This window comes from Mizuhopecten yessoensis, unplaced genomic scaffold (genome assembly GCF_002113885.1).
Source record: "Mizuhopecten yessoensis strain PY_sf001 unplaced genomic scaffold, ASM211388v2 scaffold11047, whole genome shotgun sequence".
Classification (NCBI taxonomy): domain Eukaryota; kingdom Metazoa; phylum Mollusca; class Bivalvia; order Pectinida; family Pectinidae; genus Mizuhopecten; species Mizuhopecten yessoensis.
This window is the reverse complement of record NW_018408852.1, coordinates 133573-159117: the sequence shown is the minus strand read 5'-3', so window position 1 is coordinate 159117 and position 25545 is coordinate 133573. Positions and strand designations below refer to the sequence as shown.

The following is a 25545-nucleotide window of genomic DNA, read 5'->3' as shown; positions in this document are numbered from 1 at the left end:
TATGTAATTTATATATCCATGATAGTAATATTAAATGAAACAATAAAACTGTTAATTATATTATGTATTTAATAATAGAAATAGACCTAGTAATGTGTACACTTACTATTACTAACAAAATAATACACGTTTTAATAAATTGTAACGCCTATCATTGTATCAATGCTATTAATGATGGACACTCTGAGGCTCAGGGGCCCTTCTGTCCCTCTATCTCAATTAAAATATCTAAAAACAATTAGCATTATTTCTGAATAATGGAAATCGCCTAAAAATAGTTTGGAATATTGTAGGATTGGAGCAACTAATTGTTTACTACACTATTGATTTAAAACAAAATTTCCCACTAACTATATATAGCTATCAGTAAGTGATACTAGACCACCAAAACTGATGTATCAGTTATTGATCACTATGTTAAGTATCGTCCTTGTTCACTTGAGATTGTTCTGCACCGTGTTCATATAGCCGTAATTTATTGTCTGTTCTCTGATGTTTTTACCTGGGTTTTTTCACACTCTGTCCATCCGTCCATCCATCCTTCCATCCTTCCTCCCCTGTTTTGTTCTATTTTCTACCTATCATGCATAGTCTTGCACATTGTTGAGATAGTTTTGATGAAATCTAAATAGGAAAACTGTTTTGGACTGTTCTTGTCTTAATCCTGTACACCAGTTAATGTTCTTGTGTCTGTATGTTTCAATGACCTGGTAATATTTATAAAAAGAAAAAAGATTTTAACTGATAATTGCATGACTTATAAATTTAAAAAAAAGTGTAAAATTATTCCGGTTTTTTTTCATAATAAACTCATACTAATTGAAATCAATGTATTTTACAGTATTTTTCATGTACAAATAGGACCTGCTCAATTGCGGAGAAAATCACCTGTAAAAATAAAAGAAATATATCAAAGCCACATGTCAAATAGTTTCACCAGAAAAATACAAAAACTTGAAAAAAAAATCATCTCAGAGTTTGAAATAAGACAGTCTAAAAGAAGCAAATGTAAACAAGCATAGATGAGAATTCAAAATTATTGATACATTGTAACCAACATGGACAAGGTCTGAAATGAGTCATTAAAACTACTTTTATGTAGAAAGTACTTAATTTATTATCCATCTACTTTATCATTTTCAGATAATAATACTTTATTTCATGGTTCCTGCAGAAATAAATGATACCCTTCATAAATAATCCAATCAAAATTTAAAAAAAATGTTTGTGTTCACCAGAGGTTCCCTGATTTCAGTCACCTATGACGTTTTTTCTGTACCAAATTGTGTTTCGTGTGTTAAGTGTATGCAAGAATTAAATTCTTTATCTCAGTATTGTAACCTATTGATTTGTTCACATTTAATGAGAAAATAGGATTTAATACTATCAGTTCTGTATATTTCTTAATCTTTCCAGGATTTTTTATGAAAAAAAAAGACGAAAGATGCTATTGGTTCTGAAACATTTCAAATTTATTTTTATTTATTTGATATTCGTAGCTTTGAACCAAGTAAAAGTACAGAGTATATGACATGTCCGCACTTGATTTGAAGGTTACTAAGTTGTTAACCTCGAATGGAGACCCTACCAGTGCCAACATTCCACGCTCCAGATCTCCTCAGAGGATAGCTCCTCAAAACCCACGATCGGTTAAGACACAGTCTATGTACTTGGAATCACACCTCAACTTCGGGAGCTTCCAAGGCCAACTCCCCGGGGGTCTCATGTCCAAGTCCTCCACGCTTCCAGTGAACCCCTCCTCGGTGCCCGAGGTCGGGGGTCTACCCAAGTCTCAGACCCTGCCCTATAACCTACAGGGACTAACGCCTGGTAACGCCCCTGTGAGTTGAACCTATAATTAATTGCATGCTGTAAAACACTCCAATTTAATGACTTCAATTCAGAACAGAATATTTAAATTTAGATGGAATTGTTTTGCGTTAAATTGTAATCTTTCTGGCAAAATATATAAAAAGCTTGAAAATATGTATTATTTTTTTATAAAATATTCCGACACGGCAGTAGTGAGAAAATACTGTAAAAGATTTTTTTTCAAAATCCACAATTTTTTTGTAATTTTGTAATTTTGCTAAAAGGAGATGTATTTTTTTAAAGATAGAAGTCTAGTGGCTATGACAAAATGTTGATGTATGAATTTGTTATCAATTTCGCAGGTTGCACTTTCACAAAAAAATATGTTTCTGCAGAAAATGTGGAAATTAGAACTCTGCCAAACATAAAAAGAACTTTTACAGTACCTTTTCATTTAATAGACTCACTTAGTGATCACAGTTTATAAGATAACTCAAGGGGAATCTCAACCCTCAGGGGAAGATTCTCAAGTTGCCAAACACGAGGCTTTGTCGGGTGTTTGGCAACTTAAGAATCTTTCCCCGAGGGTTGAGATTCCCAATCTCACCTCAAGAGGGTGAATGATTCTTTTTCTCTTACCCTGTTCACCCATTGTGTATCATAAACATAATGTAATGTTGACATTACAGGCTAAATTAATTGTTGACGTGGCGTTGATGGATTGTTGACGTGTAATATGTTAAATTTTCCTTTTGATCAATGGAAAAATAACGACTGCAGAAATAATTTTCTGCTCCTTTCAAATGTGTTATTTGTTAATTTTCATGTTATCTAAAACATCTCTATTTATTGTAAGTAATGTCAATGTCCTTTTTACTGAAGTCTTTTGTGAGCGATGGGAGAACAAGAGTCGATCCTTATGAACGTATATCGGATGTGGAAATTCTTCCCTCTCTTGTAGCATTTGGTGTCAGAAATTACTTAAGTGAGCCTCGGGTCTGACCTTAATTCTACACGGTTGGGTAGAATTTTCCATATCCCCACACCTACCTACATGTGATAGAATCTATTAGTTATACCTAGTAATGTGATATATACAGAAGAAGTGTCACAGATCATTTATGCAATGACAAGTTTTCAATTTCTTTATATTTGGATTGGAACTTCCTTATGGAACAATATACTACATGATATGTTTGTTAATAGAAAACAAATTTAATTTGTTTTTATGCTAAGTTATATAAGTTCATTTATAAATTCTAAAAAAGTTTTCATTATAATTACTAAAGTACTGAATAAGTAATTGAAAATAAATGTCTTGTATGGAAGGTTTATGATAATTTAACTGGCTTTATTTTATATTTTTTGGCAAATCAGCACATGAGTTACCTCCCTTTTAACAAGATACATGTTTCAGAAATTTAAGTATCTTGGCGGTTTGTTATTGGTTCTTAAAAAAAAAAAAAAAAAAGTTTTTTTTGTGCATTTGGTCCTGTTTTGATTTTCATCCATAGTTAAGCTAAAAGGGAGATAAATCTTGTTGTAGGAGGACAATTGTGTAAAAGCATAAGAATATAAAGTTTTAGTTTTGAAGCTCAATACATTTATTAGTATTTGAAGAGAAATATGATTTGAGTATGACTTTGATGTTGTAATGTTTATATTGAAACTATTGTCAGTGTGGAAATTTTGATGTTTACACATGCATAAATGTGAAATAAGTGGGGGAGGGTGCTTTTATTAAGAATTTTGATAAAGAATTTTCTGACAACTCATGTGAAGGATATGTGTAAAGTTTTTTGTTTTTTGTTGAATCTCTTTGCTAGGGTATAGGTTGATGATGAAATTAGAAAACAGTATACATTTCTAAAGTTAAATAAGTTTGCTGAAATGTTTGAACGGTAAAATATTTTATTTACAACATTTTGGGAGGGTGAGTATAGGAGGTTTCCTGCACTACTTATTCATTTCTGATCATGTACAATCAGAAAGTTGAGCAACTGCTTGGTTTCATCAGGGTATAAGATTGCTATATGTTGAGCTAGCCAACAAGTGTTTTGGTATTTTCTTATCACAAGATTAGAAGAAAGACTTCAAACCAGCAATAATAATTCTAAATAAGGGTAGTTCCTCTAGATCTGCCTGTTCTACATCCACTGGTAGATCAGGGTGCTGTTGTGTTTAAGCACATTCCCAAAACATTTGGATGGAGGGAAATATTTTTGGATTTTATCATATTTTTTTTTTTTTTTTTTTACATCAGCACCTTGCCTCCAACCATTGGATCTTTCAAATGGTATATAGAATGCATGGTGCAGAGACAGCTATTCCGTCTTTTCGTATTGCAGAGTTATCTGCTCTTGTGAGCAGGTATTGATTGTTATGTCATTAGTTTGTGTGAGAAAATTACGTCGTTTTCTCAAAGATTTATGACGTTACTCTCGCAAACAAATGACGTAACAATCAATACCTGCTCACAAGAGAAGATAACTCTGGAATACGAAAAGACGGGATATTACATAATATAAATGGAGTATTATACTCGAGGAATGCATGTTTTTTGAGAATGGGCTGACATAGATTCTCAGCAGTAGCTCACAGATTTGTCTATACTTACTTATACAAGGTAACAGGCTGATGCATGAGCTTTGAACTTAGTAAGGTAGTGGACAATATATATTTGAAATACGAAATTCAAAATACAAAATTCAAAATATTAAAGTGGGAAGTAATTGGAAATTTGAAATACAAAACTTGCAGGATTTTACATTTATCTGAATTAATCTCAGAATTTGAATCAGAAACTTAAAGGAATATACATATATTTGGATTAGAATGTATAATTACATACAAAGAACTTGCATTTGAATCAGTCTTCATTTTCAAACATTTTTAAGAATTTCCATTAAGTGTTTCCTTGTTTAAACTATCCATCAGTATTCAAGCATTGATGTGTTTGAATAAAATAACATACATATATTCAAATTCGGAAAACATGGAATCAGAATATGTATACAAAATATTCAAATGTATATAATTGGACTGATTGAGACCCTTCTGGAATCAAATACAACGTACTACACTCCAGCTGTATTGTAATATCCCATGGAGACTGACATATTGTAATATTTAGAAATATGAATTATATTATACGTTGATTTAATCAGATTGAACAAGTATGTCATTAGCTGTCTACCCGTAAGTGAATTCTGAGTTGGATCAACTCAATATGCAGTTTTTAATCGATTTGATCGTCAAACCTGTGGAAAATTTACGATGACAAACAATGATGTAAATGTGAAGGTTCGAGAGCCTGAGAGCCTGATCACTGCCTGTTGGGTTATTAAACTCACAGCAGGGATACTACGTAAAAACTGACATTAGACCTGCAAATAAAAAGTGTTAAATTTTGTGTTTAGCATTAATATCATGCTTCCACTTATACAAAAATTCTGCTTGGTTGCCCCACATAGCTTACTAAAGCTTTGCTCTTTTCACATTTCCTTGTAACTTTAACCTGCTTTCAAAGAAAATAGAGCGACAGACCACCTAGCTGTAGCTGATAGCTTGTAGTGTGAGAAAGTAGCCGGCACACATATCTGGTCTAGACGGTGCTGTAATCAGTGTTGTTACATACTACGGTAGCTGTAACAGGTCCAGGAGGGGGAAGATGGGCTGCATCTTGCTGATTTTGTATGAATAATGTCAAATAAATGTTTATGGGAATTAAAGCTTATTGTATTAGACATCGGGTTATCAGAACTTGTATAACACCTAGCTCAATTTGCCAATTTTTCAGAAAAATTTGAGCTGGTTTCCAATGAGAATCGGACAAAATAGTTATTAATCAGCATTTTTCCTGAGACACAATTCTTAGCTTTTTCACTTTAAAACTTTTTACAATATATTATTCGTAACTTAGTTTATATTGATAATGAAATAATTACGTATTGATATATGTTTTACAAGTATTTACAGGCATTTTATACCCAATGTTTTCTTCATTTTATAAGGAACTTGAAAAGAAAGTATTTCATCCTGGGACGTCCAATCAAGGGGTAAGAGATATCATGTACATGTATATGTACCACATCAGAGGCAAACGTGTAACAACATATCCAAGGTTCCCAATTCCACAGTTTTTATCTTTATTGTAAATAGAATCCAATTAACCATGAAACATCAATTTAAACCTAACTTAGTAAATATTTTTCGAAATAACAGGGTTGTTTTACAGATATCTTCCTCTAGTATTTTATGATTAGCCCTTTTACCACTGGAGACCAAACTGGACTCATCCAGGTCAATGCATGGAAGAGTTAACTTAAGTGACACAGGGGTGAAAGGGTTAGACGTCGATTTGGAATAATTATTGCTATAGGAAAGAGTCATGACTTTTGAATTGCACTTTTCCTTACCCGTTGAAAACCTTGAGTTCATATAGCAGAATTATTTGCAACCCAGTCCTAAAATTATTACAGCATCCATTCATCCTTATAACCACCGACAACATACTTCTTATTAGGTCACCTAGTCCGAAGGACCATAGTGAACTTATGCCGTGGCGCAGCGTCCGTCGTCCTTCGTCGTTCGTAGTCAACTTTTTCTTTAAAACCTATCTCCTCCTAAACGCCAAAGAGGATTTCAACCAAATTTTATCTGAAGCATCACTAGGGGAGGGCAATCATTTCTTGAATAAATGAGGTTGGTTTGACCCCTGAGGCTAGGGGGGCAGGGCCCTGAAGGGGAACTTAGCTAAATTTGCTTTAAAACATATCTCCTAAACACCAAAAAGGATTTCAATCAAATTTAGTCTTAAGCATCACTAGGGAAAGGCAATCATTTCCTAAATAAATGAGGCTGGTTCAAGCCCTGGGGCTAGTAAGACCGGGCCCAAAGAGGAAAATTATCTAATATTTTGCTTTAAGACGCTAATACCCCCTTATTGCCTGAGTGGATTGTACAAAATTTGGTCAAAAACATTATTGAGGAAGAACAAACATTTCTAATTGAATGAGGTTGATTTGACCCCTGCGGTCCTAAGAAATGGTACAGCTAGATTATCATATTCTATGGTGTAGTTTTCTTAAATTGTTAAAAATTGGTTTCTAGGTTTATAAAAGCTTATAGTTGAATGAAAATTAAAGTATTGTCTTATTACACCCTGTAATATGACATATTACTTATTTCCAAATCTGTTAACATGGCAACTCAATGGATGCCCCTGATTAGTTGAAAGTCAGATATTGTGGTCCCAGTTGGATTAGAGCATAGATCTTGTCTGGTTTTGAGGAAATTTCATATAAAGATGTACTAATGCATTCAGTTGTAATGACTTATAATACTATATAAAACCAGGTGAGCGATACAGGTCCAATGGACATCTTGTTCCAAATCACATTCAGTCCACTAATATGTAGTGGGCCTATAATGCTCCACTGTGTTGCAATTATTTTTAACTAGTATGATGTATTTTTTATTACAGCAGGAAAAGATCTGTGGAATGCTCAAGAAGAGGATGATTGTGGAGTTAGGAAAGCAGGTCAAGTAAGTGTATTCTACCTTTTGAAGGACTGTAGTTTGCTTTGTTTGTGTTTTACGTCCTATTAACAGCTATGGTCATTTGAAGGACGTGCCAGGTATTGGTGGTGGATGTAAGCCTGAGTTCCCGGAGAAAAAGCACCGACCTGGGACCAGTACTTGGCTACTGCCCATGTAGTTCTTGAACCCGCGACCAAGTGATGGAGGGCTAGTGATGGTAGATGGTCAGACGCCTTAACCACTCGGCCACTGTGGCCCCCTTTGTTTTGAGGCTAAGTAGACTATACCCTAAATGATTGTGTTAGTTTCAACCACTCGGCCACTGTTGCCCCCTTTGTTTTGAGGCTTAGTAGACTATTCCCTAAATGATTGTGTTAGTTTCAACCACTCGGCCACTGTTGCACCCTTTGTTTTGAGGCTTAGTAGACTATACCCTAAATGGTTGTGTTAGTTTCAACCACTCGGCCACCGTTGCCCCCTTTGATTTGTGGCTAATTAGTAGACTATACCCTAAATGATTGTGTTAGTTTCATCCACTCGGCCACCGTTGCCCCCTTGTTTTGAGGCTTAGTAGACTATACCCTAAATGGTTGTGTTAGTTTCAACCACTCGGCCACCGTTGCCCCCTTTGTTTTGAGGCTTAGTAGACTTTACCCTAAATGATTGTGTTAGTTTCAACCACTCGGCCACCGTTGCCCCCTTTGTTTTGAGACTTAGAAGACTATACCCTAAATGATTGTGTTCGTTTCAACCACTCGGCCACCGTTGCCCCCTTTGATTTGTGGCTAATTAGTAGACTATACCCTAAATGATTGTGTTAGTTTCATCCACTCGGCCACCGTTGCCCCCTTGTTTTGAGGCTTAGTAGACTATACCCTAAATGGTTGTGTTAGTTTCAACCACTCGGCCACCGTTGCCCCCTTGTTTTGAGGCTTAGTAGACTATACCCTAAATGGTTGTGTTAGTTTCAACCACTCGGCCACCGTTGCCCCCTTTGTTTTGAGACTTAGCAGACTTTACCCTAAATGATTGTGTTCGATTCAGTAGACATCATTCTTTCCTATGAAGAAAGGTTTTAGTTCGTTCTTTGTTAAACTCATTGTTTTGTCACAGTTTTTGACGAGTTTGTCATTTGTGAGATTACATTATTGATGATATATACAAGCAAACTTTTATTCTATAGGTTGTGAAATTGTATATAATTGTTGTTTAATAAGAAAAACGTTGTTTCTGTTGTTCATGTGACTGATTCTTGTGTTACAGGAAAAGCTTCAGTCCGTCGTTTGTAAAACTGTTGGGGACCAACCTGGTGTTTTACAAGAACCGCCAGGCATCAACACAGCAGGGCTCCAAGCATGGCAAGCCAGAGTTTATGGAGCCCCTGCAGGGAGCACACATCGACAAGTACCCCCATAAACGTCACCTCAACGTCCTGGTGGTGAGTCACAATGGCGTGGTCTACTTTTGACTACAAACAACTATGAGTTGTGATACGTTGTACAAAGAATGAAGATCATATTTACTGTTGGGACATCATAAGAATACAGAGCTGTTGTAATTTTTTGTGCTTCAAAATCCTGCACTTTGTTGACGAAGTAATATTCTACAGTAATATTTTCTTTGTAGCACTTCAAAATGTAAGATTTTATTTTTTCCTCATTGAAAACAATACATATTTTGATCATATGGTGAAATATACTGATATCTTCTTCACTAGTGCTCTCAATACGTTCAAAAAGCATCAGTATTTTACCATACTCATAAAGTATGGTATTCAATCGAAACCCATAAAATACCTCTGTATCTTTTTATTCTGAAGAGATCATTACATTTAAGTATTTACATATGTTGGGCATGAAGACATGAAATATAAATAAATATATATATATTTTTTGTGTTTATTGCATACACCATACATATCACCTGATCTTTCCCTAGCGTCTAATCCTTTTGTTAACTCAATAAAATTTGTTGAAAACAAAACAAAATCTTCCCCTAATAAAACCTTGATTGATTTTAAAAAATGTATATATTTGCCTGTTTGTGACCTTTGATGTGTGATGTACTTGTAGCTGTCGACCTGTAACAAGAACCAGTACCAGCTACAGCTGGAGGATGAGATCGACATGCAGAAATGGTTGTCTACACTTGAACTCACCATCAAAGAACTGGTATGGTCAAATCACCACTCCTCTCTCATTTCCTTCTGTAGAACACATCCTCAGACCTCAACGACTGTTTTACCATCATTAAATAACCTTTCACCTTTCGAGGATATTGTAAAGCAAAAGCAAGATATTGTTAAATGATATTTCTGTAGTGCAGCACACCTGTTTCCAGGTCCTTGTCTGCAGATGGGGTCTTGATCAAAGGTCAAATAAATACTGTCTACAGGAAATTTTCGCTGCAGTTAAACTTTCGCCTATTCGCTCTCTCCAGTGAAGGCAATTTATCTTTCCCTTATTCACTCTCTCCAGTGAGGGCAATTTATCTTTCACCTATTCGCTTTCTCCAGTGAGTGCAATTTATCTTTCGCCTATTTGCTCTCACCAGTGAGGGCAATTTATCTTTCCCCTATTCGCTCTCTCCAGTGAGGGCGATTTATCTTTCACCTATTCGCTTTCTCCAGTGAGGGCAATTTATCTTTCGCCTATTCGCTCTCTCCAGTGAGGGCATTATATCTTTTGCCTATTCGCTCTCTCCAGTGAGGGCAGTTTATCTTTCACCTTTTCGCTTTCTCCAGTTAGGGCAATTTATCTTTCACCTTTTCGCTTTCTCCAGTGAGGGCAATTTATCTTTCGCCTATTCGCTCTCTCCAGTGAGGGCAATTTATCTTTCCCCTATTCGCTCTCTCCAGTGAGGGCGATTTATCTTTCGCCTATTCGCTCTCTCCAGTTAGGGCGATTTATCTTTCACCTATTCGCTCTCTCCAGTGAGGGCGATTTATCTTTCACCTATTCGCTCTCTCCAGTGAGGGCGATTTATCATTCCAGCAAATTTTAGTACACAACATGTAATATATAGTAATAACATGTGAAGGGCTAAATTAGCACTTGGCGAACGTGGATTTTATCGAAAAAGGGCAAACATTTTAATGGGTGAAAGTTTGAGTATGAAAGGGAATTTTTTGAATTCTTTATATGCATAGAAAATTTAGTTGGTTGGGGTAGTTTAGAGGTATATATAGTTGTTTGGGGTAGTTCAGAGGTATAGATAGTTGGTTGGGGTAGTTTAGAGGTATAGATAGTTGGTTGGGGTAGTTTAGAGGTATAGATAGTTGGTTGGGGTAGTTTAGAGGTATTGATAGTTGGTTGGGGTAGTTTAGATGTATATGTAGTTGGTTGGGTTTAGAGGTAAAGATAGTTGGTTGGGGTAGTTTAGAGGTATAGATAGTTGGTTGGGGTAGTTTAGAGGTATAGATAGATAGTTGGTTGGGTTTAGAGGTATAGATAGTTGGTTGGGGTAATTTAGAGGTATTGATAGTTGGTTGGGGTAGTTTAGAGGTATAGGTAGTTGGTTGGGGTAGGTTAGAGGTATAGATAGTTGGTTGCGGTAGTCTAGAGGTATAGATAGTTGGTTGGGGTAGTTTAGAGGTTTAGATAGTTGGTTGGGGTAGTTTAGAGGTATATATAGTTGGTTGGGGTAGTTTAGAGGTAAAGATAGTTGGTTGGGGTAGTTTAGATGTATATGTATTTGGTTGGGTTTAGAGGTAAAGATAGTTGGTTGGGGTAGTTTAGAGGTATAGATAGATAGTTGGTTGGGGTAGTTTAGAGGTATATGAAGTTAGTTGGGGTAGTTTAGAGGTATAGATAGTTGATTGGGGTAGTTTAGAGGTATAGATAGTTGGTTGGGTTTAGAGGTATATGTAGTTGGTTGGGGTAGTTTAGAGGTATATATAGATAGTTGGTTGGGTTTAGAGGGATAGATAGTTGGTTGGGTTTAGAGGTAAAGATAGTTGGTTGGGGTTGTTTAGAGGTATATATAGATAGTTGGTTGGGTTTAGAGGTATAGATATTTGGTTGGGTTTAGAGGTAAAGATAGTTGGTTGGGGTTGTTTAGAGGTATATATAGATAGTTGGTTGGGTTTAGAGGTATAGATATTTGGTTGGGTTTAGAGGTAAAGATAGTTGGTTGGGGTAGTTTAGAGGTATATATAGTTGTTTGGGGTAGTTTAGAGGTATATACAGTTGTTTGGGGTAGTTTAGAGGTATAGATAGATAGTTGGTTGGGTTTAGAGGTATAGATAGTTGGTTGGGTTTAGAGGTATTTGTAGTTGGTTGGGGTAGTTTAGAGGTATAGATAGTTGTTTGGGGTAGTTTAGAGGTAAATGAAGTTGGTTGGGGTAGTTTAGAGGTATTTGTAGTTGGTTGGGGTAGTTTAGAGGTATAGATCGTTGGTTGGGGTAGTTTAGAGGTATAGTTAGTTGGTTGGGTTTAGAGGTATAGATAGTTGGTTGCGGTAGGTTAGAGGTATATATAGTTGGTTGGGGTAGTTTAGAGGCATAGATAGTTGGTTGGGGGAATTTACAGGTATAGATAGTTGGTTGGGGGAGTTTAGAGGTATTGATAGTTGGTTGGGGGAGTTTAGAGGTATTGATAGTTGGTTGGGGGAGTTTAGAGGTATAGATAGTTGTTTGGGGTAGTTTAGAGGTAAATGAAGTTGTTTGGGGTAGTTTAGAGGTATAGACAGTTGTTTGGGGTAGTTTAGAGGTATAGATATTTGGTTGGGGTAGTTTAGAGGTATAGATATTTGGTTGGGGTAGTTTAGAGGTATAGATCGTTGGTTGGGGTAGTTTAGAGGTATAGATATTTGGTTGGGGTAGTTTAGAGGTATATACAGTTGTCTGGGGTAGTTTAGAGGTATAGATAGATAGTTGGTTGGGTTTAGAGGTATAGTTAGTTGGTTGGGTTTAGAGGTATAGATAGTTGGTTGCGGTAGTTTAGAGGTATAGATAGTTGGGTGGGGTAGTTTAAAAGTATAGGCAGTTGGTTGGGTTTAGGGGCATAGATAGTTGGTTGGGGTAATTTACAGGAATAGATGGTTGGTTGGGGTAGTTTAGAGGTATATGTAGTTGGTTGGGGTAGTTTAGAGGGATTTGTAGTTGGTTGGGGTAGTTTAGAGATAAAGATAGTTGGTTCGGTTTAGAGGTATAGATAGTTGGTTGCGGTAGTTTAGAGGTATAGATAGTTGGTTGCGGTAGTTTAGAGGTATATATAGTTGGTTGGGGTAGTTTAGAGGTATAGGTAGTTGGTTGGGGTAGTTTAAAGGTATATGTAGTTGGTTGGGGTAGTTTAGAGGTATAGATATTTGGTTGGGGTAGTTTAGAGGTATAGATCGTTGGTTGGGGTAGTTTAGAGGTATAGGTAGTTGGTTGGGGTAGTTTAAAGGTATATGTAGTTGGTTGGGGTAGTTTAGAGATAAAGATAGTTGGTTTTTTTTAGAGGTATAGATATTTGTTTGGGGTAGTTTAGAGGTATAGATCTTTGGTTGGGGTAGTTTAGAGGTATAGATAGATAGTTGGTTGGGCCTAGAGGTATAGATAGTTGGTTGGGTTTAGAGGTATAGATAGTTGGGTGGGGTAGTTTAGAGGTATATATAGATAGTTGGTTTGGGTTAGAGGTATAGATAGTTGGTTGGGGGAGTTTAGAGGTATAGATAGTTGGTTGCGGTAGTTTAGAGGTATATATAGTTGTTTGGGGTAGTTTAGAGGAAAATGAAGTTGGTTGGGGTAGTTTAGAGGTATAGGTAGTTGGTTGGGGTAGTTTAAAGGTATATGTAGTTGGTTGGGGTAGTTTAGAGGTATAGGTAGTTGGTTGGGGTAGTTTAGAGATAAAGATAGTTGGTTTGGTTTAGAGGTATAGATAGTTGGTTGGGGTAATTTACAGGTATAGATGTTGGAATTATTGTGTTCTGTGTTCTAAATCATGTGTAGGGCATCTTTCCACTAGAGACAATTCACAGGATCACTACCAATTTTGTTAGGAGGAAATTGCCTAAGGTCAAGGTAAAAAAAAACTAACCTGGCAATTCTAGACTCTAACTAGTAAAATAGAGAGTGTAGTAATATTATTAGTTTTTTGGTTAAAAAGCCAGAGGTCAAGGTCTCTTTACCCTAATTTTGTGTGCAAGTTACACCATATTCCCAGGCATTATAAAGCTGGAAATGGGAGTAATAGATAAGATGAAGGTATTGATTATGTACAGTTCTTTTGATACCTTGGTCTCCATTCATGAATCTTTTAAAGGTTCATGCTCAAGCTTTTTTTGTTTGACAGGGTCCATGTATGGTTGACCAGCAGCTGTTAGTGCTGCCAGGAAACTCAGACAGTCTGAAGAAAACACCATCTTTTAAGCAGAAAAGTATGTCTGTTTTAATTTCCTAATATTTGCTTGTACTGGAGTCAGATGTACAGATCACTTACTACCTCACTTTACTAGTTGTATGATTGATTAACCCTTTCACCACTGAAGACCATAATGGACTCACCCAGATGAATGTGTGGTAGAGTTTACTCAAGTTACATATATAGGGGTGAAAGGGTTAAGAACAAGGATCAGTTTCAACACATTCAGATTTCGACTTCAATACTTTTGTTAGCAACATATAGAACTTGCTATTGTCTTTTCTTACAAAAGATTTTTTTTTCAATATTTTTGAAAAAAAACATTTCTGTAATTTATAAAAATAAGTTTCAGCAGGAGTATGATAAGTAATGTTGTATATAGAAATGTTACCTCAGCATGCTGTATTTTATATGTTGACAATGTGGGACTTGGTCCCGGAGTCCTCATCTAGATATCGTTGAGTTTACTAACCTAGAAACATGTATGTGCTTGCTGCATGGTTCTTAAAGACGAGGCAAGTCATGTTGCTATGATTAGCCTTGAGGTCTGTCTCTGTCTCTGAAGACTTATTTGCTTCATTCTCTCAAATGGAAATATTTTGCTGTGATTGTTTGAATATTTAGATGAGAAATACTGTCAATCAGGGCCTCTTCATCTCCCAGTGTTTTCAGTACTTTTATTTGAAACACTTTTTCCAACATTTGTAATAACAACCAAAACAAACCAGTTATTCACATAACCTATACTGATTCTTGACAGGAGTTTTATGTAACACATAACCTTTTTATGTAACACATAAATTAAATGATTTAGAATTACACCTGTATATAACTGTGTTTATTTTGACTGCCTTGATAGCAACTGTTTGTATCTCATCAGATCGTAAGCCATCGGAGAAAGAAGAAACACCAGAGGAGGAAAAATCCAGGTTCAAATCAATATTCGAGAGGTGGATGAAAGACCCCCAGAGACCTACCAAGAAACAGCTGGAGGACAAAGGCATAATAGAGTGTAAGTTTTAACCACAAATGGATTTTAAGTTACGGCCGAAAATAAATTATAAGTCATTACTGAAACTATGATGGAAATGACATCCTAAAATAGAGGGTATATCACAACCAAAGTATTAATCACAACCAAAGATGGAGTGTAGTCCTCCATACTAGCAAACCACTGACACAATATCATGACTCTAGGCCTCCTAGTTCTTCAGAAGAAGCTGTGTGAGCAAAAACTAAGGTGTAAGTCAAGGCTGAAAATATCCTGTAGGTCATAACTAAACATGAAGTGTAAGTCATTACTGAAGAATTCAGGAAAAATTGAAAAAAATATTGCTTTATACCTGATTCTATTTCTGTTTCAGATAATGTGTTTGGTGGTTCTCTGAAGCAGGTTTGTGAGAAGGACAAGGCTAAGGTCCCTAAGTTTGTACAGCGGTGTATAGCAGCTATAGAAAAACGAGGTATGTACAGCAACCATAGAAAATAATGTATACTGTGAACAACAATGTATGACAACCATAGAAAATAATGTATATACTGCATGTGTACAACAATGTATGACAACCATAGAAAATAATGTATATACTGCATGTGTACAACAATGTATGACAACCATAGAAAATAATGTATATACTGCATGTGTACAACAATGTATGACAACCATAGAAAATAATGTATATACTGCATGTGTACAACAATGTATGACAACCATAGAAAATAATGTATATACTGCATGTGTACAACAATGTATGACAACCATAGAAAATAATGTATATACTGCATGTGTACAACAATGTATGACAACCATAGAAAATAATGTATATACTGCATGTGTACAACAATGTATGACAACCATAGAAAATAATGTATATACTGCATGTGTACAACAATGTATGACAACCATAGAAAATAATGTATATACTGCATGTGTACAACAATGTATGACAACCATAGAAAATAATGTATATACTGCATGTGTACAACAATGTATGACAACCATAGAAAATAATGTATATACTGCATGTGTACAACAATGTATGACAACCATAGAAAATAATGTATATACTGCATGTGTACAACAATGTATGACAACCATAGAAAATAATGTATATACTGCATGTGTACAACAATGTATGACAACCATAGAAAATAATGTATATACTGCATGTGTACAACAATGTATGACAACCATAGAAAATAATGTATATACCGGGTACAACAATGTATGACAACCATAGAAAATAATGTATATACCGGGTACAACAATGTATGACAACCATAGAAAATAATGTATATACCGGGTACAACAATGTATGACAACCATAGAAAATAATGTATATACCGGGTACAACAATGTATGACAACCATAGAAAATAATGTATATACCGGGTACAACAATGTATGACAACCATAGAAAATAATGTATATACCGGGTACAACAATGTATGACAACCATAGAAAATAATGTATATACCGGGTACAACAATGTATGACAACCATAGAAAATAATGTATATACCGGGTACAACAATGTATGACAACCATAGAAAATAATGTATATACCGGGTACAACAATGTATGACAACCATAGAAAATAATGTATATACCGGGTACAACAATGTATGACAACCATAGAAAATAATGTATATACCGGGTACAACAATGTATGACAACCATAGAAAATAATGTATATACCGGGTACAACAATGTATGACAACCATAGAAAATAATGTATATACCGGGTACAACAAAGTATGACAACCATAGAAAATAATGTATATACCGGGTACAACAATGTATGACAACCATAGAAAATAATGTATATACTGGGTACAACAATGTATACCAACGGTAGAAAAAATTGTGAAAGTTCAACAATATATCAACAGTGATGCAAAGCTGCTTTAGAAACAATAAAATATTTTATTAATTGAAAAATAAATCCAATATTACAAGGAATTAAATTGAGGATTACCATCTGACAGTCATCTTCGCTAGGCAAGGTTTATGATCCGGTACGATTTACCTTAGCTATTCACTGGTGGAGAGAGTAGAAAGGCCAGATCGTACCAGATCGTAACCTTGGATAGCAAAGATGTCTGACAGTATGTTAATTTAACAACAACAAAAATTACCATTATACTTTTTAAACTGAATATAATTTAAAAATCAGTATCTTGATTTTGAAATTAAGTTGGTAAACATTATCAGCTCTAGATGACCAGTAGAAATATTTCAAAGTTCTGAGTGGTAACCTTTTCAAACCTTGTCTAGGAATATTCAGACTAACCTGTTGAAATGAGAATTCAGAGATGTTGAAGTAGAGTGTGTTGATATGTACAGGTCTGGACCAAGACGGATTGTACAGGATCAGTGGTAACATGGCCCAGATCACCAAGCTACGGTCAATGACAAACATGGGTAAGTCCAGTAGGAAAAAGTCCGCCGGAAACCTGTATTTGGCATGTTGCATATCTTTTTTTGCACACATAGGAGTCAATGGTTATAACTGCCGAGTCTACCATATATAGTTGTGAACAATTTTTAGGCCTGGGGTCGAATTTCCATAGGCCCAATCACATTAAACTGATGCCACACTTGAGAATGTCAGCTTACAAGGTACTCAATATTTTCAGCTTAAATATATATTTTCATGCACTTCAGAATCAAGATTTAGATAAATATAGCTCCAAAACTGGAAGTCAGCTTGCCGCCTATGTGATATAGAGGTTTTTCTCATATCCGGTCATGTAAAATAACGCTGGCCATGTAAGATAGCCATGCTTGCTGAGTCTATCTTACATGGGCGTGACCTTACAATGGCTCAACAATGGTGTGACGTCACGAATTTGGAAAACACTGATGCCGCAATGTGGAAAAGGCAATGTAATGAAATTAAAACTTTTTACAATATATTTACTGTACACGTTAGAAAGATGACATTATTTGTCATTGCAAATATGGGGTATGCAAAATCTCGCTGACGAATTCGTTTTTGTCAAAAAAGCTCAGGGGGAAAATTGATATTTTCAAAATCGTAGCCAGTCCAAATGCATTTTCATGGTTTCTGAGCTTATTAACCCTGGTAGTTGGAATGAGAGAAAAATACTCTTTCATGCCCAAGGGTAAAGGATACGGAAATTCCACCCTCAGGATATTCAAATTTGACAAAACCCTCGGCAAAGTCTTGAGTTTTACCAAATTTGAAAGCCCCTCATATTAACCAAAGTTGGAATTTCCCTTTTCTACTCCCCTGAACATGAAAGAGTCTTATAATCTCACATTCATACAGATGGGAGAAGTATTAATGATTCATGGGTAAACTTGTATACTGTATAGCGGTTATATTTTGCGGGTGTTTTAATTTCGCTATATTCGCACTTTGACTAATTTCCGTGAATTCTAAACACCAGCGAAATTATCGAAAATGGTAACTACTTTTACGGACCTTATCACAACATGTTGAAAATACTTATAACCCAATGCTGTTATGCAAGCTAAAATGAACTCAAATCAGATAATCACCAGAAAACATGGCAGTCACTGGCGGATGACGACGCTCTGGATCAGTGTTTTCAAACAGTTTACCTGTGTTTCGAGGTTTAACCCTTAAATGATGACACTCAAAATACTTTGCACAACACAAGGGATTCGGGTGCACAGTGAAATTCGACCCTCGCGAATGTGTACTGAATACGAAACCGTGTAATATTGACACTGCAAATTTAAAGCGTTATACAGTACATGTATATAAAATTCAAAGGAGTAGGATTTCAATTTGAAAAAAAATAACAAGTGCTGTAGAACCATTTATTTTTGTGCAGTTAAAATTTCGTGGTTTTCATATACTAGCCTGTTTCAAGGACATTTTATTTCGCTGATTTCTGATTTTCCCCTATCTATATCATACAAAATTTATGTTTTCGTGGGGATTTAATTTTGTGGATTTCTGTTATCCACGAAATAAACGAAATTTAATGTCCCACGAAAATTTATGATGTTACAGTATGAAAGTAATAGAATATATATAAACTTTGGAAACTTGGAATAAAAATATCTATGCATGGTACTTTCACATTTACTAACAGAAATGTTTCTGCTATTTGTATGGCATTGCTGTAACAATCTGCTGTGTTGTATCGCTATGTTATCAACATTTTACAGGATGATATTTTAACACTCTGGAATGTTATTAACATTGTTATATGTGAGATGTGATTTTACAGATCTGTTGGCGTTGATGGGCGAGTCCACTGGTTTGTAGTCATGTACAACGTACTGTAATCATTTTATTGCTGTGCAGTGTAGATATTTAATCCTGTGTGTGATATCTATACACTATTATACCCTATGATCTCTCTTCAATTTCACAAGTATTTTTTTTTATAATCTGTGAAGTAATACTTGTTCTCTTTATTATCTGTCACTACTTAACTTTCACTGTTAAAATTTAGTATACAGTATACAGACATATGCAAATATAACAATAATCAGTAATAATAAACCATACATTTATAAACTTATCTGTCTCAGGAAATTAGAGTGGAGGGCAAAGAGTGCTGTCCAATGTCCATGTCTGTCCATCTGTCCATTACATGGTGTCTGAGGTCAAGGTCACTGTTACTAAAAATAGACCATGGGGAGAAAGGGTTAAGGTCCTCATTTTAGAATAAAAAATACTTATCTTTTTGATTCACTCTGATATGTAGATGTGCAATAGGGGTTTTAAAACGTTTCTTATTTCAAGCTGGTTGTCAATAAAAAAATGATTTGGGGTAGAGTTCTTATCTTGGTATCCAAAAGAAGACAACTCTTTCTGAAATTCTACATGAATGTGTAACTGTGATACGTAGAAGTGCATTACAAGTTTAAACAGATTTAAAGGTCACTGTTACTATAAATAGATCATGGGGGTTAGGATCAACACATGGCCTTTGCTGACCTGTCAGTGTTCTACATCATGGTCAAATTTCAATTAACCCTTTCACCCCTAAGTAACTTAAATAGACTCTACTAGACATTCATCTGGATGAGTCCATTATGGTCTACAGTGGTGAAAGGCTAGGGTTAAACTTTATGCAGAGGTTATGTGCCAAGGTAGCTTGTGCAGTTCCACATTTCAGCATTTCGCACCATAGGTCAAGGTCATGTTTACTATTTTTTCTTAAAATTAATAGTTGGGTTTCCATGAAGTCAAATTAACATGGCAGAGGGATCTACATGTTTTACACAATTTTCTATATCTGGATTATTTCTATAATTTATAAGGTTTGATAAATTATTGAATATTTTAAGAATTCTAATACATGTGTGTATTGCTGTAGTATATTTTAGTATCAGTGTGACATATTTCAAGCACAGAATTATTAATCAGGAGAAAATAATATTTAAAAACTTTATCGAAAGAATTGGTATATGTCAGCAAAACATATTTTGGTGGGTTAGACGTTTTGTAAACATTTTGTTAACTAGATAAAGGTATACAAAATAACAGTTGAAAGCCATTACAGTGCTGTCAACATTAACTATAATCCTTTCAGCTGGCATTGTTGGTTTGTATCCATTGATATCCATTGGGGAGGCACATTAGTCTAGTGGTAGGATGCCGGGCTCGTGACCGAAGGGTTGCGGGTTCGAGTCACGGCACGGCTCTGTGTTGTATCTTTGAGCAAGATACTTTACTCTGCTTGTTCCAGTCTACTCAGCTGTAAATGAGTATGTGGTTGGGCAGTGTTAGAATTGTTGAATGCTAGCTGTAGGCGCCGAAATGGCAGCTCCGGCTGTATGCTCCCCAGGGAGTTGAGAAAGATACTGGCTGGGTGCAAAGGCCCTATAACCATTGATAATAATTTGTGAACCGCTTTGAGACGACCTACGAACTAGGTTGTGTTAAAGAGGTATATAAGAACCTCAAATTATTATTATTTTTGATTGATGATGAACACACTTCATTATAGAAACTACATATCAAGTTATCTACCTGATCGAAACTGGAGGCTTAGAGTTTAAGGTTAAAGTTACTGTCATACAGTGTGATGATTCTCTGAAAATCATTATTTCACAGAACCTAGCTCATAGAAATTGAACAAACTTTCACCACAGATGCTTCATATAGAAATACATGTCTAGATCTGCTTAGAAAAAAATGGGCCAATAGGTCAAAGGTCAAGGTTAAACAAAGCGTAGCTGAATAAAGCCATTTTGGTACATATATAACAACTTATTCTACATATGCAGCATAGCCGAATTGGCAGCGATTTGTGGACAGCTCGTACACATTTTACACCGTTGTGTACATACGCGTCACTGGTCATTTGTCTGATGAAGGTGACAGTGAATATACCGTACTAGTCATCGAAACATTGCAAAGAAACACTTATTGGTCGCGTTACAAGAATCCTTTCATCAGTCAAGGTTAAACAGTTACCATTTATGAACAAAAGACTCAAAGGCAGATTGAGATTATAAGCAAATAATAATTTATTACGAAAACATTTTACCTACATATATGGGCTAAGGGGATATAACAGCTGTGATACTACTAATAATACTTTCATGTATGTACCCGGCCAGCTGTATTATAGCTGTTGACTGGGCAATGTATGAAAGAAACATATATGTACCCCGGAATAAAATTCTTGGGGGATTACGAATTACAAAATGAGTAACTGCCCAAATGAAGATGTACCACAGCTGAATACCCCCAAGAAGATAATATAAAACAAATTTATAAACGTTATTAACATCACTATCTTATTACAAGATAACAATAAATGAAATTCTCTCTAAAATTTCAATGTTACAGGGACATCGTTTTCTGTTTTACAATATGTATGATATATATTTAACTCCTGTGGTTGAACTCTTTCATTATCTTGCAGTAACGTCACGCTTTCATTTCACTTAGATCAGGTTCTATCACAAGCACTCAACCTAAATAGCTATTATCGCACATTGTTGCAAGTTAGAATCGCACCAGTTCAGTCTGTCCTTGATGAGTTTAAAATTGATATGACCTTAGATCTAATGTGTCCTCTGACCTTGATGTGACCTCTAACTTTGATACAATTCTGAATATTGATGACACATCTGACCTTAATGTAACCTTTGATTCTGATATAGCCTCAGATCTTGATGTGACCTCTGACCTTAATGTAACTTTTGATTCTGATATATCTTCAGATCTTGATGTGACCTCTGACCTTAATGTAACCTCTGATTCTGATATAGCCTCAGATCTTGATGTGACCTCTGACCTTAATGTAACCTTTGATTTTGATATAGCCTGGGGTCTTGATGTGACCTCTGACCTTAATGTAACCTTTGATTCTGATATAGCCTCATATCTTGATGTGACCTCTGACCTTAATGTAACCTTTGATTCAGATAAAGTCTGAGATCTTGATGTGACCTGTGACCTTAATGTACCCTTTGATCTGACCCAATCTGACCTTGCGGTGTCCAAAGACATTAATTGACCATTGTTCTCTGACCATACCACATCACATTGATATTGCCCTTGACATGTCCTCTAAACTTGATGTATTCTGTGAAATGATGCTGCACATACTTGTCAGTATTTCTGAGGAATCTCCTCACATTATGGTATTGAGGAAAACATTGATCATTTAGGCTTATAATGAGTGATGTTTGCATAAAGACTAATATTCTGTGATGTTTCCGACTGTTTCTCAGTAATGTTTTAGAAAAGACTAAAACTAAGTCATGCTTGAGTTTAAGCTTTTTCTGAGTCATGTTTTATTTTTGACTTATTCTAAATTAATACTCAGTAATGTCTTAATTAAGACTTACAAAGTAATATTTGAGTTAAGACTGTAACTCAGTGATGTGTTAGAAAAGACTAAAACTAAGTTATGCTTGAGTTTAAGCTTTTCCTGAATGATGTTTTGTTTTTGACTTATTCTAAATTAATACTCAGCTAGTAAGGTCTTTTAAAACTAAGACTTACAAAGTAATATTTGAGTTAAGACTGTAACTAAGTGATGTTTCAGTTTAGACTTTAAGTCAGTAAAGCTGTTCAGTTTTACATGTAGTTTAGCCTGCAATGTAACACAGCTTGTTTGTAGTCACAGACGCCTCCTGAGTTTGATATATGTAGTGTGTTATTCAGCCTTTGTTATTGTTCAAAAGCACTTTTTGATGTTTTTTTCAATACTCCTCCGTTTCAGAACATGCTCTGTAATCTATTTATTTCCAGAACCTGTCAAATAAGAACCATCTATTCTATGTGTTATAAAAATATATTATGTAGATAAATTGAATAACCTGTATACAATTAGAATTTATCTAACATATTAAATTTAATAGATATCACATAATTCGGCATTACTATCATTTTAAACTAAAAATGTATATGATAATGATTATGCACTTAAGGTGTATATCTTTTAATTTTGAATTATTTTTGAAGTTTATTTATCTCATGATGAAAGTTTTTTTGGGGAAAGGCCATGTATATACTTATTTGCTCAATGCGCTTCAAACAACTTCAAATTAGATAAAGAAGACTTTACATACCATTAGAAGAAAAAAATATTTTTTTTAATAGAGAGCTCTAGAAGAACTATTTGGCTGTGTGTTTATATAATATAAATTTATGAGATCTTACCTGATGAATGTTAATGAAGACATGTATTATATTTCTAATTTGATATATACTTATTGAAAAATGAAGTTTAATCAAAATGAAGTGAAAAATTATTTCAGGATAGTGTGCTGTGTCTACCTGTTATTTAATAAGAATGAAAATCACCAATATAGTGTAGCTGCTTCTGTTAATATAATTGGATGGTTTTAGCAGGCAATCATTTTATCCTATATTTGGATAATTTTGCAAAGACCATGAATGTTTCAAGTATTTAGATAGTTGAGACGTCTCAGTCAATGTTTTCATATTTGGGTCGTTTTTAGGAGACCATGAGTGTTTTATTACTCACTGAGTTAGTCTTGAGGAGACAGTGAGTGTTGGTTTTCTACGTTACAGACAAGTTCGACTATGACCTGGACAACCCGGATCTGTGGGACATACATGTGTTAGCCGGAGCCCTGAAGTTGTTCTTCCGAGAGCTGAAGGAGCCCCTGTTTGCCTTAGCTCAGTTTGACAAGTTTATATTAGCCATTGGTAAGTGTTGATCTAGCAATGCTAATGTCACATTCTTCACTTAGCTCATTCACCCCTGAAGACACATTTGAACACCTCCAAACCTAAGGTAGGAATAGTTCATTACAAAATTTCAGGGGTGGATGAGTTAAACATATTATAAGTAAATTAACTTTAATAGGTATATAATAGGTTACATTATTTGACTGCAAATACGATATTTCTCCACTTTGGCCAGTCCTTTTATACTTTGGGTGAGAGGTTATTTGTAATCAAGTACTGTATGGTAATTTTGGTGGTGATCTGTTATTCCACTTAAGGGACATAGCAATACAAACATACTTTCTGTATAATCATTCTTTTCAAATTTCAGGCAAGAAGTCACGATTAGATAAACTGAAAGGTTTGAAAGAGCAGGTTAATGCATTGCCAAAGTATAACTACGAGACACTCAAGTTTCTGTGTGGCCATTTAATAAGGTAAGTCTGTCGAGTTACTGTGTGGCCATTTAATAAGGTAAGTCTGTCGAGTTACTGTGAGACACTCAAGTTTCTGTGTGGCCAGTTAATGAGGTAAGTCAAGTTACGGTGAGACACTCAAGTTTCTGTGTGGCCATTTAATGAGGTAAGTCTGCCGAGTTACTACGGGCACTCAAGTTTCTGTGTGGCCATTAATGAGGTAAGTCTGTCCAGTTACGGTGAGACACTCAAGTTTCTGTGTGGCCATTTAATGAGGTAAGTCTGTTGGGTTACAACGAGACATTCAAGTTTCTGTGTGGCCAGTTAATGAGGTAAGTCTGTCAGGTTACTGTGTGGCCATTTAATGAGGTAAGTCTGTCCAGTAACTGTGAGACACTCAAGTTTCTGTGTGGCCATTTACTGAGGTAAGTCTGTTGAGTTACTGTGAGACATTCAAGTTTCTGTGTGCCTATTTCATGAGGTAAGTCTATCAGTTACTGTGAGACAAAGTTTGTGGGTGCACATTTACTGAGGTAGGTCTGTCCAGTAACTGTGAGACAAATTTTCTGTGTGCCAATTTACTGAGGTAGGTCTGTCCAGTTACTTTGAGACACTTAAGTTTCTGTTTGCCCATTTACTGAGGTAGGTCTGTCCTGTTACTGTGAGACGAAGTTTCTGTGTGCCAATTTACTGAGGTAGGTCTGTCTAGTTACTTTGAGACACTTAAGTTTCTGTGTGCCCATTTACTGTGGTAGGTCTGTCCAGTTACTGTGAGACAAAGTTTGTGGGTGCCCATTTACTGAGGTAGGTCTGTCCTGTTACTGTGAGACAAAGTTTCTATTTGCCCATTTACTGAGGTAGGGCTGTCCTGTTACTGTGAGACAAAGTTTCTGTGTGTCCATTTACTGTGGTAGGTCTGTCTAGTTACTGTGAGACAAAGTTTCTATTTGCCCATTTACTGAGGTAGGTCTGTCCTGTTACTGTGAGACAAAGTTTCTGTGTGTCCATTTACTGAGGTAGGTCTGTCCAGTTACTGTGAGACAAAGTTTCTGTGTGCCCAATTTACTGAGGTAGGTCTGTCAAGATACTGTGAGACACTTAAGTTTCTGTTTGCCCATTTACTGAGGTAGGTCTGTCCACATACTGTGAGACACTTAAGTTTCTGTCTGTCCATTTACTGAGGTAGGTCTGTCCAGATACTGTGAGACAAAGTTTCTGTGTGCCCATTTACTGAGGTAGGTCTGTCCTGTTACTGTGAGACAAAGTTT

The 25545-nt window shown here is 35.6% G+C and overlaps 1 protein-coding gene across 8 annotated transcripts in view; it reads left to right on the top strand.

Annotated features, from left to right (window-relative positions):
- The window catches only part of LOC110465009 (rho GTPase-activating protein 15-like), a 58774-nt gene that overhangs the window by 28635 nt on the left and 4594 nt on the right, over positions 1–25545 (top strand). For 4 of the 8 annotated variants that reach the window (XM_021520557.1, XM_021520556.1, XM_021520553.1 and 1 more), the window contains 13 exons: positions 1554–1841; positions 4076–4108; positions 5826–5870; positions 7298–7359; positions 8617–8791; positions 9426–9524; positions 13629–13713; positions 14578–14709; positions 15062–15160; positions 17042–17119; positions 18925–18954; positions 23703–23840; positions 24193–24298. In XM_021520557.1, coding sequence (XP_021376232.1) covers positions 1554–1841; positions 4076–4108; positions 5826–5870; positions 7298–7359; positions 8617–8791; positions 9426–9524; positions 13629–13713; positions 14578–14709; positions 15062–15160; positions 17042–17119; positions 18925–18954; positions 23703–23840; positions 24193–24298 — 1370 coding nt within the window. The remainder of the gene's footprint in view (positions 1–1553; positions 1842–4075; positions 4109–5825; positions 5871–7297; positions 7360–8616; positions 8792–9425; positions 9525–13628; positions 13714–14577; positions 14710–15061; positions 15161–17041; positions 17120–18924; positions 18955–23702; positions 23841–24192; positions 24299–25545) is intronic. The other 4 variants (XM_021520559.1, XM_021520558.1, XM_021520555.1 and 1 more) reach the window with 3 other exon arrangements.